This window comes from Hydractinia symbiolongicarpus, chromosome 15 (assembly GCF_029227915.1).
Source record: "Hydractinia symbiolongicarpus strain clone_291-10 chromosome 15, HSymV2.1, whole genome shotgun sequence".
In the NCBI taxonomy this organism is placed as follows: Eukaryota; Metazoa; Cnidaria; class Hydrozoa; order Anthoathecata; family Hydractiniidae; genus Hydractinia; species Hydractinia symbiolongicarpus.
In genome coordinates this window covers 1525813-1541488 of record NC_079889.1, presented here as the reverse complement: position 1 = coordinate 1541488, position 15676 = coordinate 1525813, and the positions used below count along the sequence as shown (strand labels likewise).

The 15676-nt window shown below is 32.9% G+C and overlaps 2 protein-coding genes across 2 annotated transcripts; one reads left to right on the top strand and one right to left on the bottom strand.

Annotated features, from left to right (window-relative positions):
* Positions 1-770: 770 nt before the first annotated feature.
* Positions 771-6225, top strand: LOC130629080 (cytoplasmic polyadenylation element-binding protein 1-like). The gene is made up of 12 exons (XM_057442175.1): positions 771-898; positions 1005-1095; positions 2565-2935; positions 3083-3386; positions 3462-3575; positions 3695-3790; positions 3868-3995; positions 4137-4251; positions 4683-4766; positions 4872-4966; positions 5119-5302; positions 5382-6225. Exons 1-12 carry the CDS (start codon positions 896-898, stop codon positions 5396-5398), a joined length of 1602 nt encoding a protein of 533 aa, XP_057298158.1. The 5' UTR covers positions 771-895; the 3' UTR covers positions 5399-6225.
* A 203-nt stretch (positions 6226-6428) lies between these two features.
* LOC130628611 (uncharacterized) lies at positions 6429-7804 on the bottom strand. Its single transcript, XM_057441592.1, has one exon. It carries the CDS (start codon positions 7802-7804, stop codon positions 6830-6832), a length of 975 nt encoding a protein of 324 aa, XP_057297575.1. The 3' UTR covers positions 6429-6829.
* Between the last annotated feature and the right edge of the window lie 7872 nt (positions 7805-15676).

The window sequence follows — 15676 nt, the reverse complement described above, 5'->3', positions numbered from 1 at the left end:
AACAGGAGAGAAACTTTGCAGATACTTCAACTTAAACCGATTTCCTAATTTGTTCAAGAAATAATAAACCTTTATAAGAACCTATCGATTGGAAAGTATTAAAAAAATTAAAAAAATTTGACTTGTTTATAGGCCCTAATTCTTGTTTAGGCCCGGGAAGTATTGTCCCAGTTTTTGCAGAAAATTGTGATCCACAAAAATTATGTTTTTTATCAATATCATAAATTATATCCGGAACTACATTGCGACCTATCAATTTAACTGCGACGAGAAAAGGAGGAACCTACAAGCGCAACATAGATCACAGAACTACACTATGAGCAAACTCGCCCCAGACTACAGCTGTAGCTTTTAAAAGTATACATGCCATATATTCGTTGAGATTTTGACTTTCTTCTCGCGACTTACACGCTTAAAAACGTTGTTACTGAAAGCCAAAAAATATGTTTGAAGTGTGCTAAAGTTTACCAAATTTATCTATACAAAAGAAGTTCAAATTCAAGGAAAGAAGGAATAGCTATCAACTAGGCGGAAATATCCAAAAAAATGTGAAATCGGAAGTACAAAAAAGGGCAATGAAATATAGTAATTAAAAAAAACAAATTCCCTATTCGAATATTATTTTGCACGGACAAGAATTAATGGAAATGTGGAAATGATTTTTTTATTTCGGAATGTTAATATATCTACTTTGCTTGGGTTTAACAACTCACGTGGGACTTGTAATTTGGTATGAGAAAAAAAGTTGTGTATAAATTGATGGCAGCATTTTTTTTGTTTATGATTGTGTCGTTGGAAAAATACAGTTACAGTAAAACATTTTTTTTAAATTTTTAAAAAGTTTGGACAGTAAGTTTTCCAAAATTTTAAAACATTTTAAAGATACTGTTCCAACATGGTGAGTACATTATAATCGCAAGAAAATCTAGAGCTTTCAAATCATTCAAGGGTAAGCACATGTGTCGTGTTACAGAGACATGAAATGTGTATTTTCCTTATTTTAGAGTTCGTCTGATGATCTCTACAGCGACTTAATCGAAGGCGATTTATGTAACCGATTCATGAGCCAGCTACTCGAAGCTGATGAAAATAAAAGTATGTTTTATCATTATATTTTTGTACTATCCCCTATCAGACAGAAGCAAATATACAAGCTAAAGAAAAACTAACAACCTCGGCGCGAATGAAGTCTACAAAACGAAATTTCTTATCACGATACTAACATCTGCCTTTTTTGTCATGGAGAACTCAATTTTAATTTCAACATTAAATGAGCGTTAAAACCTCTACTTGCATACCATTTAACTTAACTTTCACCCTGTGTCATGCCATAAGCGACAAGATATTTTTTTGTGCGCAGTAAGATGGCTTTTGTTGACAATGGAAAACACTACACTAAATGAAATTACTCTTGTTAAACTTTCTCATAATGAGAAGGAATAAGAACTTTTTTACTTAACGTTTTCGCATGAAAATTGTGAGTTGTATTCTTCACTACAGAGTGACAAATTTATGTACTTTTTTCCGGCTTGTGTGCGCTGCATTCTGAATTTTTTTTATACTACAAACTATTTTGTGCTCTTTTTTGAAATTTACTTCAATTTTAAATTATTTTTTTCCATGGACGCATTAAGCTTTTAATACTCCAACCCCGCCTTATATAAATAAAATAACATATAGGGAAGAATGAGATAACATTAGGAAGTACAGTGGAATCCTGACGGACACCCTTCAAAGCGAACATTCCGTTAAAACGGACAGTAACGCTTGGAACGGATTGATTTTAGGTTGAACTCTCATAGAAAAGTCTATTTATTACGTCTTCTTTCTCTTTTACATTTTTTCCTATTTTACACATTTGTTGACTTTTCTATTAATGCTCCACTGCTTTTTCGGATCACAGAAACCTCTTGACTGCAGCGTACTCCACGATTTACGCGTTTGCTACTGAAAATTCGAAAACTCAATCAAAGAGTCCATTCTTTTTAAAAAGTCTCAAATTTACGTTTGTCGTAAACAATAGTACAAAAAACAATTTTTAGTCCAAATCCCGTGTTAAATCGAAATTTTGTGTCCGCTTTAGAGCGATTCCACTGTACAATCAAACTATAAAATTGATTTTAAATGAGAGGGGAGTCTCAAAATGATATCCCTATATTCTTTAACCATAGTTGTAGTTTTCTCTTACAAAAACTACGTTTTATTTATTTTCTACTTAAATCTTTAAACGAATACAAAAAAATTAAAATAAATGGAATTTCGCGCCCTAACAAGAGATATAATATTTCTCCACCTCTGAAAGGCATGGAACCTAAAAATTTGGCATGCAGGTGTCTAATAGAAGATAATGAAACTCAGTAAGTATCAGCCATGCAACATGGCATTAGGGAGTTCTTATAAAATCGGCAGGGGGGGATTTGCTCCTCCCCCAGGACAGAATAGGGTTAAGAGGGTTAGTTTGAGCCTAACCGTTTAAAATTATACTGTGAACATGATTGTAGCTTGGCTAACTAAGTAGCTATACTGCTACTAGAAACACTAAAATGTTTAACTGTTTCTTTAAGTTCCTTACAAGGATGTTTCTCGTGGCAAAATACGATCTCCGGTTATGTCACGGTCACCTCCATTGCCTCGATCACCGGTTGTTGAAAACAACATGAGTATCTTAAAAACGATAACTCCATTATCCAAACCGAAATATGACAACCGTAACAACAACAACAACAAAAGCGATAGTCGTCTCGATTATCTCGTCTACTCACCTGATGAACCCAAAAACAACATGAGGCAATCAAGTCATGGACATATTTCCAACGCTCATCATATATCCATGTACTCACCTCCAATGTCAAGAGGTACTAGCCCCAGCGGTCCACATGCTGGGTTGTCACCTTTAGAGAGTTTGTCCATAGCGCAATTATCAGCACTAGCGCCTGTAAGTTTTTTCTTTTTACTTTTGCTGATTGCATATTTGTTTGTTGTTGTTTTTTTTTCATTCCTTTTGTTTATCCGGTTCATCGGATTAATTTTGCGTTTACAACCAATATTTTTTAATCCTCATTTTATGCTTACATTTTACTAGTTCGGTTGTTACCAGTCTATTCCTGCGCCATTATCTTACACACAGTACGGACACCCACCATTAACACCAACGCCGCCACCCACACCGGACTATAATATTTTGTCTCCAGTTTCGCCTAATCCGGACCTCGACATAGCCCGGCGTAATTTACATTTATCACCGGTTGGAGTTCCATACCAAGACCCGGAATATGGCGTAGGTAACGTCTTGATGGATCCACGATGGACAACACTTAGTCAGTATCTTGGCCAGACACAAGACCTCCTTGATTTAGAAAGGCGTGGACAGTTAAGAACTGCTCAAGGTAAAAATTTTTTAATAACCGGAAAGTCTGAAACCACTTTCTTTGTTAGTGATTTCTTTTACGTAATTTTCTTAGAAATGAACGAGCCATCTTATACATGGAGTGGTCAGCTTCCACCACGTAATTACAAAAATCCTATCTATTCCAATAAAATCTTCCTTGGTGGAGTTCCATGGGACATTACAGAAGGTAATCATTTTTGTAATTCTTTCCTCCAAGTTTTTATCAGGTCCTTTCTTTACCTAATTTTCCAAGCGTGTATTAATTTACGAATGCCTACGTCTTTAATCTGCAATGGTTTTCTTTAGGCGGTTTGCAACAAGCTTTTCGACCATTTGGACCGGTAAAAGTAGAATGGCCTGCGAAAGAAACAAAAATTCAAAGAAACTCACCGAAAGGCCGAGGTAAGCAGTATATAAGCAAGGAACAGTTATGAGGTGGTTTATCTGCATTACTAACATATGTCTCTCTTTTATTTCAGGCTACTGCTACTTACTGTTCGAATCCGAGAAATCTGTGAAAGCTTTGCTGGCAAACTGTACACACGACTTCTCAAGCGGTGGAGATTGGTATTACAAAATATCGAGCAGAAGAATGAGGTGCAAAGAGGTATACAGAATGTTTTTAACTTTAATATGGCAGAATTAAAACTTATTTCAAAGACGAATTGTGTTAAATTATTACTTAGAGATAATTCTACCAGATAACTGCAAAAACTGCTAATATTTTTGTTTTGTTTTATTGTCACAGGTTCAAGTTATTCCATGGGTTCTTACTGATAGTAATTTTGTTCGATCAGCATCTCAAAAATTAGATCCAAATCGTACTGTGTTTGTTGGTGGTCTGCATGGTATGATAAACGCGGGTAAGAAAAATATTGGAAATAAACTCTTTGTTTACATGTCTTTTCTAACTTTACACAGGCGTTATTTTTAAAAGAATCACTTCAATCTTTTCGCACGTCGGTTGCAGGCGCATGCATTAAAGCGCTCGTTTTTGCGTAATATTTAAGAGCGCTTTTGCACGCGCTGGTCGATTTAAAAGTCATAATCAATTTGACTTTTTCAAGACCGCTATGAGCGCTGCAGTGTAATATGACTAATTTCATAATTTTGGCCATTAAATTTGCTTGAATCGCCTCCATTTTAAATTCGTACGCGCATTTCTGTTTTAATCATTGTACTGCTTGGACAAACGACTACGAAGCGCTAAGCATTGATACACGCTATAAGAAATGTCGCGCAGACGAAATAGGAATATAAGATGCATAAAAACACATGTAATTTTCTTGTGTAGAAGCGCTGTGTCAGATCATGAATGATTTATTCGATAACGTCATCTATGCTGGTATCGATACTGACAAACATAAATACCCGATCGGTACGTAGAGTATTACGTTTGTACTCTACAATTCAACTTTATTTTCCTGTAGTCTGACGAATCATTTCTTCAAAAAGAAATGCATTTTTTCTGATTTTATTTCAGGATCTGGTCGAGTTACTTTCAGCAGTCATCGAAGCTTCATGAAAGCAGTACAAGCCGCTTTCATTGAAATAAGGTCTCCAAAGTTTACAAAAAAGGTAAACTTGCGTATCTACAGCATGAACGCTCTGTTAAATTTGGCTGAAATGCCTGCGTTTTACTTAAATGCTTGAGATGAAAGTTCACAAGAGAAATGCTTTTAAGATAAGTAACAATAGGGTAGTTTGCAAAATTATTCTTATCTGCCCAGGTTCAAATCGATCCTTACCTAGAAGATTCCATGTGTAGCACCTGCCATATCAGTCCTGGTCCGTTCTTTTGTCGTGATCCTATATGTTTTAAGTATTTTTGTCATTCTTGTTGGAGCTGGCACCATTCATTGGATAACCTAAGGTTGCACAAACCCATGACCAGACACAGCAAATCCAGTAGTGGTAAGGTGATCTTTATTTTGTTATCATAGAAAAATTTTTTTAAAAATTTAAAATCATTTTCTTCTTAATTTTTCTTTAGGTCTAATGTATTTCTAATCATGCTGCGAAGTTCTGTTTCGGTTACCGTCACGTTAGAGTTTTTGCTAAAAAGAATATAAAAATAAAATAAAATATGTTTACGTCTTGAAAATATTTTTTTAACATGAATTTATTGTCGATTGTTTTAAAGAAAGTAGAGTTTTTGTAGCATATATTGTTCATTTTCTTCCATTGTAGATTCTTGATGAAAAACTATAGATAATCTTAATAGATCTCTTACGCAATAACCATTACTGCGCATGCGTTAATTACTTTTACTGCGCATGCGTCAAGAATCTGCAATATTTTAATGTAATTTATTAACGACCTGTTTGTTTTCTTTTATTGATAATACTTTCGTTTTGTTTTACATTCTGTTTTTGATATTTTAGTGGATTTTTTTACTTCGTTTTTTTGCGCCTTATAATTTTCACAATGCAACGAAAACAAAAGGAAAGCCTAACTTCTCAAAAATCCGTCTTTGCTGAAGGGAAACATAGTGCAAAAGCTCAACTATACTACAACTAAATTCCACCAATTTGTTCACGATTTTTCTGTAAAGTAGCTCCAATGGATATAAGGTTTCTTGCATTTTTTAGCTTCTTTTTAACGATTTATTATTTGTGATATTCATTTTAATGCTCCCCATCTTCACTGCGTTGATGTAAAAAAAGCAACCTTATAAATATTTGCACCGCTGAAGAGGGTACCATTTTTAAAACTTCATTTTGTATTTATTGATTGATTTAAAGTAGTTTAGAAACTCCAATTGTGTTAGAGCTTAGATAAAAATAATAAAAAAAATTCTTTATAAAGTTATTGCAAGAAAAATCAATTTAAAAGAATGGCTCGTGGTTATTTTTTATTGAAAGGGTACCATCTCTTTCTACTAATTCTGTATATATATGTGTATGTATATGGTGTCTTGTTTTTATACGTCTCAGTGTGTCTTGCTGGTTTTGTGGTTTTGGCATTTTCCAAGTATGTCTGTTTTTAGTGTACTCCTTGTGTCTTGTTAGTTCAGGGTTTGGCCCTTTCAAAGTCGATGTGTCTTGTTAGTTCCAAAAGAAAAGTTTGACCGTATTTTGACCTTTTTATTTCTAGCACTAAGCAAATAAATTTAAACAGTCAAATGAGTTATTTAGAGCGCAAAGTAAATAAACAAGTCCTTACAAACGATCTTGAAAAACATGTTTTGTATGCAATCCAACAATTTTTTAAAAAAGTGTCATTTTGAATGCTGCCCATGGATCTCTCTTTCTCTCTTTACATGCTTTATTTTGAATATTAAAACAAAAAATTCAGTGCTAAATCAATTTATTTTTCGCAATAAAATGTTTAAAAAAACATGCAATAAGAATAAGGAAATGAGTCACGGCGCTTTTTTTAATCCTTCTTTAACATCGTCTATAAAGTAAAGAAGAAGTAAATCTTATCCTAAGATTAGAACTAACATTTGCACCACCAGTTGCGTGACACGTTTCTTCGAACAATATACGCCATGGTAGCAGCCATTCCTCCTTCTGCTGTTCGCAGTATGTTCTGTAAAATAAACCATTTCATAGGGTCCGGTGTTTTTGTAGTTGTCAAGCTAAACGAATACAAAATACCCGCAAATATCCCAAGACTAAAAGTGGCGGTGGAAATTGTGAACCCCGCAACTCTTCGCATTGATTTATCTTGAAAAATCACTTTTCTGATATCACTTGATTTTGAGTGACGCTTAGTCGGTTTGTTGATGATATATGGGCAGGAGATTTCCGATGTAGATAGATCGTAGTGAACTGAAGACTCCATGTCAATATCGATATGTAGTTGCAATGTACTTTTACTTGTACTATACTGAGAGATAATTTTGATGCCAGAATATAAACTCGTAACAGTCATTGTAAATCCAGTCAAAAGAAAGTAGATCTGACAGACTAAGATAAAAATGGTTGTATCAGCAAACACGATCAAAATAAAATTAGTTGTAAATACTAAGAAAAAATGAAAGCCAATCACAATGGATATAAATATATAACTCTGTAATCTTCTTGAATACAACTGCAACTTCGTAGCTTCTAGTAATGATATTTGGATCAAGGAAAACGAAGCAGCGATACACGGTTCTCGTAAACCAGCCAAGATGGCCAAGACATTTCGAAAATCGATATCTTTAATGTATTCACCAGACTCATATGGATCAAGGAATAAGCTGGAAGCCATGACAAAGCAAAGAAAACATAACATTGCATTGATGGTAAGAAAAATCTTTTGACGTTGAAACTTTTCTGATCTCAACAGATTGACAATGTTAATTAGTGTATAGAAAAACAATATTGCAAAGAATATACCAAAAAATATGTAGTGCAGCGGCCATGATAGTCCTAGTACATCCTCGACATTCTCAAAGTTTGGTTCCGGAGATATTTTGAATGTCATCTTCAAGATACTTTCAATTTTTTTTCAATGTAGCTATCTAAATGTAAAGTATAAATTTTCATGTTTACAATTTTGTATTGATCACGTGATATTTTTCATCAGGACGTTGAACATCTTTGGACATATAAACAGTTGTTGATTTCGAACAATATTCTTCATCACTAAAGTCATGCAAATGTTCAAATAGTTGTTTTAATTTTTTTGATGAACTATGTTCTCTCATAGTTATATAAAATATTGAAAGAATTTTACAACAAAAAAAAAATTATATAACCTTGAATTAGCCTTTATCCATGTACTCATAAATGTTCCTAAACCATATGATAATTTTTCCTTCCTTTATATATACACATATTCTCACGTGGGGCTAATTATAAACATGAATTTGATACTAAATTCGCTTCTGCATTAAGAGCTAACTCATGAATCTTTAAATAGAAATAAACATGGTTCATTCAAGCAAGTTTCAATACTGAATCAAATTTTTTTTAAAAATTACAACATTCAGTCAGAATAAATATTTTTGATCACGTTCGAATGGATTAACCCAACATTATTTCACAACAACTAGACTTATTTAAATTTCTGGTCAGAGATAAAAAGAAACTTAAGAAATGTAATGACGTCAATATTAAGTCCAATGTACCAATATGGCAACACGTATGCGAAAATCAGCGTTATTACCATGTCACCATTAACAAATATGTTTGATCTGTCGGTTTTTAGTATTCGTTGCGTCAGTCTTAAATTTTACATGCTCATTTGGATGGGGATGCAATCTGTATTAGTAATAATTGACTATATTGAGAATTTTGTGGTTAAAAAATGTCAACTTTGTATTAAAATAAATTATGATAGTAGTCTTGCACCAGAGAGTAATGCAATACTTTTTATTCGACTGTTTTTTCTTATTTTTTAATACACAATATATCAGTATCCTTTTCCTTTTTTGCGGTTGATATATGTACAGGATTTTCCACGGGCTAACGACTAGTTATTACTATTGTCGGATGTATCTTTATCGTGTCTTTAACTTTAATAAGCATATGCTTTTAGAACATTATGTATCATTTACCAATATATAATGGTGTATCACTTAGATTTACTTTCTTTTATCAGGACTATTCAAAATGTTAAATAGAAGAGTTAACACACAAATCACATTGATCATGTTGGTGCCGAACCAATTGTATAAAATGTATAGTTAAAATAACTGCATCAAGTGAAGGTTAGACTACAGAGTTGCAGTAGGCCACCGCCAGCTGATTAGATAGGTACCCACATTAGGAGCGTCCGTGACGTTTAGAAAGAAAATTTTCTTCCTCAAAGTCCTTAGCTTTCCTTTTTCTCCAAAGTTGTCTTATCCTTTCGTGCTTACCTTTTTCATCTCATGCCATAAGTTCTGCATGCGAACTCCAAAGTTTGCTTATAGGAAATTCTGTAAATTCTTTTTTACCTGCCTTCTAATAAAAAACACCCAAATTTTGATTATTTTTTGTCTACTAAATGGTCCTGTTTAATAACATGAGTAAAGTGCATGATATCTTTATCTTTCAAATAGTTTTATTCGTCTGTGATTGTTGTCTAACCAATTATTTTTTAGGACAAACAATATCCGTCTAATCCAAATAATCAAAAGCCTTCGTCCCGTATTTATGCTGGAGTGATGTAAATATACGATCTCGCATCATGTTATATATATACAATACACTCGTTATACCTGGATATTCTTAATTCTACAAAGAGTGATATCGGCAAATGTTTTCAAATCTGTTTGTAAGAAATACCTTTTTGCTTCTCTGGAATAGAAATACAAGCCTTTAGAACAGCCATAATTTCCCCTTTATCCAATAATTGGTAAAACTTTGTACCCATTATTTCAAACGGCTTGATCATATTCATAGAATATTTAAAACTCTAGCAGTTAGCTATCTCCGGTCAAGCATTCGAGCCGAGATAGCAAGTTTTGTACAATATAAATTGCTGGTAACTATTATAGAAGGCAAAGCGGGACAGGGAAAGTATGTTTGTTAGTATACAATCTTGCAAAGACACATTGTATACCATTATTTCCAGAATTACCAATATTCGGTCCGGGGCGGATTATTTTAAAGCTCATTTTTGCTATACTGCATGGTTATGATACTTACTCAGTTTTTATATTTATCTATAAGGCATCTGTATGCCAAATATTTAGGTCCCATACTTCTTAGAGGTTTAGATATTGGATATTACTTGAAACTACCTCTACAAATCTTTATGAACTTCTTATAATCAGAAAAATATAATAACTTTCAAAAGGATTATCCTTAAAACGTATAACTTACAAGACATATTAATTTCGTCAAGAGCAATCTTTGTGAGAATTTTAATCATGTGATTAATCCGATTACCCGATATTTTAGGATTTTACCCGAAAATCAGTAAAAACGAATTTTCGGGCAATTTTTTACCCTTAATCAATGCGAACTAAGTAAAAACCGGAAAACAAATTAAATAATTTTCTTTTGGCTATCAGAAACTTTATAGAGAATGTCAAAATTCGCCGGAGCTCATAATGGTATATTAGAAAAATTTAAAGCTTCAGATGACGTCACAAAGAAAGTGGTGACATGAGCAAAAATTTATTGCTGCCATTTTGTTTCTTTTATGATAGTACTATAAGTGTGTAAGTGTGCTAAGTTTGATTCAATTTGGACAAAAGCTATCGATGGGAGGGGGGGGGGTGTCCAACCCACCCTGTCATAATATCCGTGAAATACTGCGGGCTGAATAGGGTTACAATAGCGCGAATCAGGAAGTATATTAATTTTCGTTTTGAAGGTTAATTGACAACAAGTTTCTCCTGGTTTGTTCGAAAGTCCTTCTGAAAAGAATAATTACCATAATTAATTTTATACCGCTTAAAATAGAGCAGAGTGACAAGTCGACGTTATTTTTGTTCACACGACACGCCTAATTAGATATATCGCATATAATAGAAAAGCTTACATGTGCACTAATTGTTTACAATAAAATGGCAGGAGGAAGTAGAAGGCATTGAGCCTTATCACCAAACCCCTTTTTGTTGAGTCTAATTGTTGAGTCTAATTGTTTTGTACATTCATATTGCTGCTTTCAATGATTTATAATATATATTTATATTATATATATATATATATATATATATATATTCATAATATATATTTATATTAATAAGTCGTCCCAATTTAGTAGAATTTTCTACACACTGTTACATCCCTACACTACAAGAATCAAAACATCTTTATGTGTATTATGGAGATTTTACGTGATGATGCTGATCAGCTTTCGTCGTGGTCACTTGATAACAACCTCATTTTTAAGCTTGAAAAAACTTTTGTTGTTTTCTTTAATGAGACTGAGTTCTATGCACAAACCTGAGAATGCGTGATTACATTGTCCGTTGTTGTGGAAAATCTATTGAACAAAAATCAAGTGTAAAAATTACTTAGTATTATTTTCGACCAACACCTTTCTTGGACTGACCAAGTAAACAGCATCATCAGATCGTACGTGTTTTAAGAATCCAAAAAAATACCTTCAGTCTATTTTTGTGTGCGTTTGTCAAAAAACACGGACATAAGTATAAAACATGCGGTAAGTCTTAATGTGGATTTAATGCTGCATTTACCTGTGAAAACATTACACAACCATCACTGCCTTTAATGGTAACCCAGCTTTATTGACTTTGAGTGATGCATATGTCGACGTCTGGAACTACTAGCCTGACTATAAGAGAATGACTGCGCTGAAAGTAACGAGTGACGAGGAAAAGCATCTGCGATTATTACCCCTTCAGCTAACTTCGTTCTATTTAATAACTACGCGGCTCTCTAATTTTAAGATCTAATTTTAAGTTTCCGCGCAGGTCATATAAATAAGCACCAAAATTATAATTATTCCATACATTGTTACCACAAGCAGTCGAAAAATCTGTTTCTATCCAAGTGACACAGTCTTAGAACATTTAAAACTACCAACGAGGATTATGATTATGATTCTAACCACAAAATTGTTTAGCTATATAAATGGCGTAAACCAGAAAGTGATTTAAGGTCACCCGACAACACATGCCAGACTTAGCCCTCAATATTTTGTATAGATATGATTTAGGTTGACTAATTTATCCGGATATAACAATAGAGCTTGCTTAGTAGTACACATACACCCTTTGTATATTATACGGTGTCACATCACCGCTTCAAAATACCTCTTTGATAAACTCAATAAAGTTGCGACGTCGTTAGCACACGTTATCATAAATTTACACATGTGAAAAAAAAATCACGTGAGTAATACAAAGAATGCACAATGCAGCGCGTGGCATCAGTCCTGTACGTTTCCTCTCATTGATATCATCCACGATGTGCTTTGTACGTTGTCACATTCGCTCTATTATATTTAGTTCCTTATGCTCGCTCACCTTGCTCGCTAGATATAAGTAAAGCATTAAAACTCTACATTGTAATTGTAATCCATTGTTTTTCTTTATCTGATAGATACCTTGTTGGCAAAACAAAACTCGGTAAAAAGTGGCAAAACTTTGACTCATTGACCAATAGTTTGTACCGACCCATTTTTTTTGACCTTTTGTAACACGATCATTCTATTTTACCGACTTGTTTTTGCCGACCTTTGTTGATTATAGCTTTGGGGTTATATTACAGAATTAAAAACCCAAATTTCGTACTTACAATGGAAATCATATAACTAGTTGGTATAGCCCGTGGAAAATTCCACGGGCCAACGCAGATAGTACACATACTCTGCATCATGTGTATCCTCGGTGTTTGCATGAAGTAATGGATTTTACCTGGACATGCTGTTGATATATAGGTCAGATTTTACTGCGGTTTTTAATTTAATAATCACCTTGGTTTTAAAAAAAATGGGGAAAGAACACAAGCATTTAAGCCGCCGCTTTGAACAGACAGATAAAATATGGGTATTATAATAGAAAAGATTTTTGTCGAATGACTTGTGTGTTATTTCATAATAAACAAATGCGTTAATAAAATTTAAATCTGGGTCAACTCACAACACACACAATAGAAACCAGTCTTTTAAAACCTTTTAAGTTAGGAAATGTAGCATAATATCTCCCTTGAGAAATGCCGAATTGTAAAATTTTATGTTTTTAAAAAATATAGCAGGATAAAAAAATATGAGAGATGCGAGTGGACGCATGAAAATATTTTTTTCATCCGATGTATCTATTTGGAACTTTCTAGGTATGTGACTTGTTTATTTTTGTTGCTTTCAAGACAAACAAGAATACATACGCTTATTTTATAAAAGGCTTTCGTGTTTTAATCGGAAAGAGTGTTTAATATTCGTTGTTAAAATCACCACCGCATTACCAACATGAAGCTGTTAAGATAAAAAAGTTGCTTTCTTGTTCAAATGGTTGTTGCTTACATTCGTTGCTCTCATTTTAAACCTTGTTTATGTTAAAGAGGGAAGGGGGTTGTTGGATTTTACTACTTACTTACCCCTCTCCCCAGGAAACTTAATAGCGAAAATACCCAGTGTTAAAATCGTGATCGTAATACCATGGTAATATTACAACTTTATATATCACAAAATTTAGATTTTCTTCTTTTTGAATTTTTACTTTTTTTACTTTTTAGATGTCCACATGACGCTGGCTATCAAACCAAACGACTATTTATTGTTATCTACGGAAGTTATATGTGCATTTTTTATGGAGAAGCAAGTTCTCGAGTAATTATTTAATTGAGAGTTCTACATTCAGATTTTAACAATAGTCATGTAGCTATCAGTTTAAACATTTTTTTTTCTTTTGCTTATCCGTTATACATAACAAAGAAGGTTTTGCTTTCATTTTCGCAACTCGAGAACTTGCTTTTAAAGGTATGTGGTTATAAGTACTTGTGGAATGCTTAGGTTTGCGAGCGCGTCAGGTGGCGTCACTTTTGATCATGCTTTGGGATATTTCGAGTTAGAATGATACGACTAAGGTGTTGGGGCCTTGCTTTATGCACTAGCTGGGGAGATTAAGATAAACTATTTTCAGGGATATACAGCGTTAGAGTGGAAGGTATAGGTAGGCTAGGTAGGTTTGATGAGTGGAAGGTTTTCAATAATTTCGACATAATGACATTCGTTCAGATTTTAGTGTAAAATTTTTCGCTCCGCCATAGAAATGAAGAAAATAAAAGCGATTAAACAAAAATAATTTTACATTTTTTTTTCTTAAAAAGATAATCGTCTAATCAATCACTGCATTACTTTCAAACAGGAAGTAGGATTGTTGGGAGGGTATATTTCTTTTTACTTGTGTTTTCTTGGTGCCCCAGTACATCTTTAATTTTGAACTCCCATAAGGAAAGAAAAGGAAACGAATTTAGTTATTTGATGCTTCTGCATTTATCATGTCATTTTATTACTACTTGTCGTGATTGTTTCGTTTGTTTAAAAAAATTTAGGTAAATTAATTAAAGTTCTATTATTTAAGTGCGAGGTTAGTATTTTTTTATTTAATTTCATCATTGTATCATTTTAAGTGAGCTTGCAAATTCAATCATCAATTTTTTCGACGAAACAGTTTTTATTTTTATTCGCTGGTCGTAATGTTTTTTTTTTGTTATTTGTGTCGAAGTTAATTTTGCACTCATTATTTACAATACATTATTGGTAAAAAATTGACAAAAAATGTCATTAAAATTTAGTCGGCAAAAATATTAGTCATTTGTACAGCATTTCGTGACGTCTTGTCTATTTGAGTAAAATAAGGATAGATAATCATACATCCAAAATAACTTTTTTTAAAAAAACTGATTAAAAAATTTTAAGCCGAAAATTTTGTAAAAACGGTTTCTCGGTTTAACAATATCAGTAAAATTTTTTTTTGGTAAAAAGTGTTATTCCAACTTTTGTGGCAGAAAATTCGTAGATACATTATTCATTTTTCGCCTTCATGCACAAATGTTACTAAAATATAGCATCAGAAATTTTCGTATTTTTACCTAAATTCATTTAAAAAGAATACTTTTAACTACTTTTTTAACTAATACGTGATAATACAAATTTTAAAATGTCGCGAAATTTTATGCCCACAAAAGTCAAAACTGTTTCAGACATTCGTGTTTGTTTTCTTCAACGTCCTGAATCTCACATTTGCTAGCTGATTTTTCACTATGTGTTTCAGATGCTCTGAACGTGGCGGCTATTTATTCCGTGAGACATAAGTCTGTTATTAAATTCCCTTGATACGGAATTCGGTTAAACCAATCTTTTCTTCATATGTTGATCTTATTTAATTTGCAATTGTGTTTTTCAAAAAGAAAAAGAATTTTAATAATAGCTACACTTTTAAACTAGTACATATTTCGCAAATTTCAAAAAATTTAAAATCACTTAGCGAATTAAATACTGTTTCGGATAATCATTTCGTTTTATTCAACATTACATTAGCTATAAGCGTGATGGCTATTGTTCTTTTAGTCAAAAATTTGCCGCTTATGGCAAAATAAAAATTTTAACCTGCTGTGCAACAAAAATATTTGAAGTTGTTTACACCAAACACAAATCTGTTTCTTATGTATGCACATACGAGACCTTTGCTTCAAAATTGTAAAATGTTGAAAATAAAAGTGTTAATTATTACAGTTTATATAAGTAGATTTTTTCATTTCACATTTACATTTACGTTTGGCAATGTTTTAATGTTAAAAAAATAGCCTTCAGCGCGTTCGTGATTCGCCCAATGAAAAATCAGCCTAACGATAAAGTGATTTTTGTTTCACAAAAGATGTCTCAATTTTTGTCTTAAAATCTACTTTTGCTTTTAAAGGTGAATTTACATCGATAAAATAAGAGAAGCATTCA

Bases quoted from the DNA above. Each gene is read 5' to 3' on its own strand.
- LOC130628611 (XM_057441592.1), bottom strand. From the start codon at position 7,804: ATGACATTCAAAATATCTCCGGAACCAAACTTTGAGAATGTCGAGGAT.
- LOC130629080 (XM_057442175.1), top strand. The intron at 1,096-2,564 runs GTATGTTTTATC...TGTTTCTTTAAG, and splicing joins CGAAGCTGATGAAAATAAAA to TTCCTTACAAGGATGTTTCT. The intron at 2,936-3,082 runs GTAAGTTTTTTC...ACATTTTACTAG, and splicing joins AATTATCAGCACTAGCGCCT to TTCGGTTGTTACCAGTCTAT.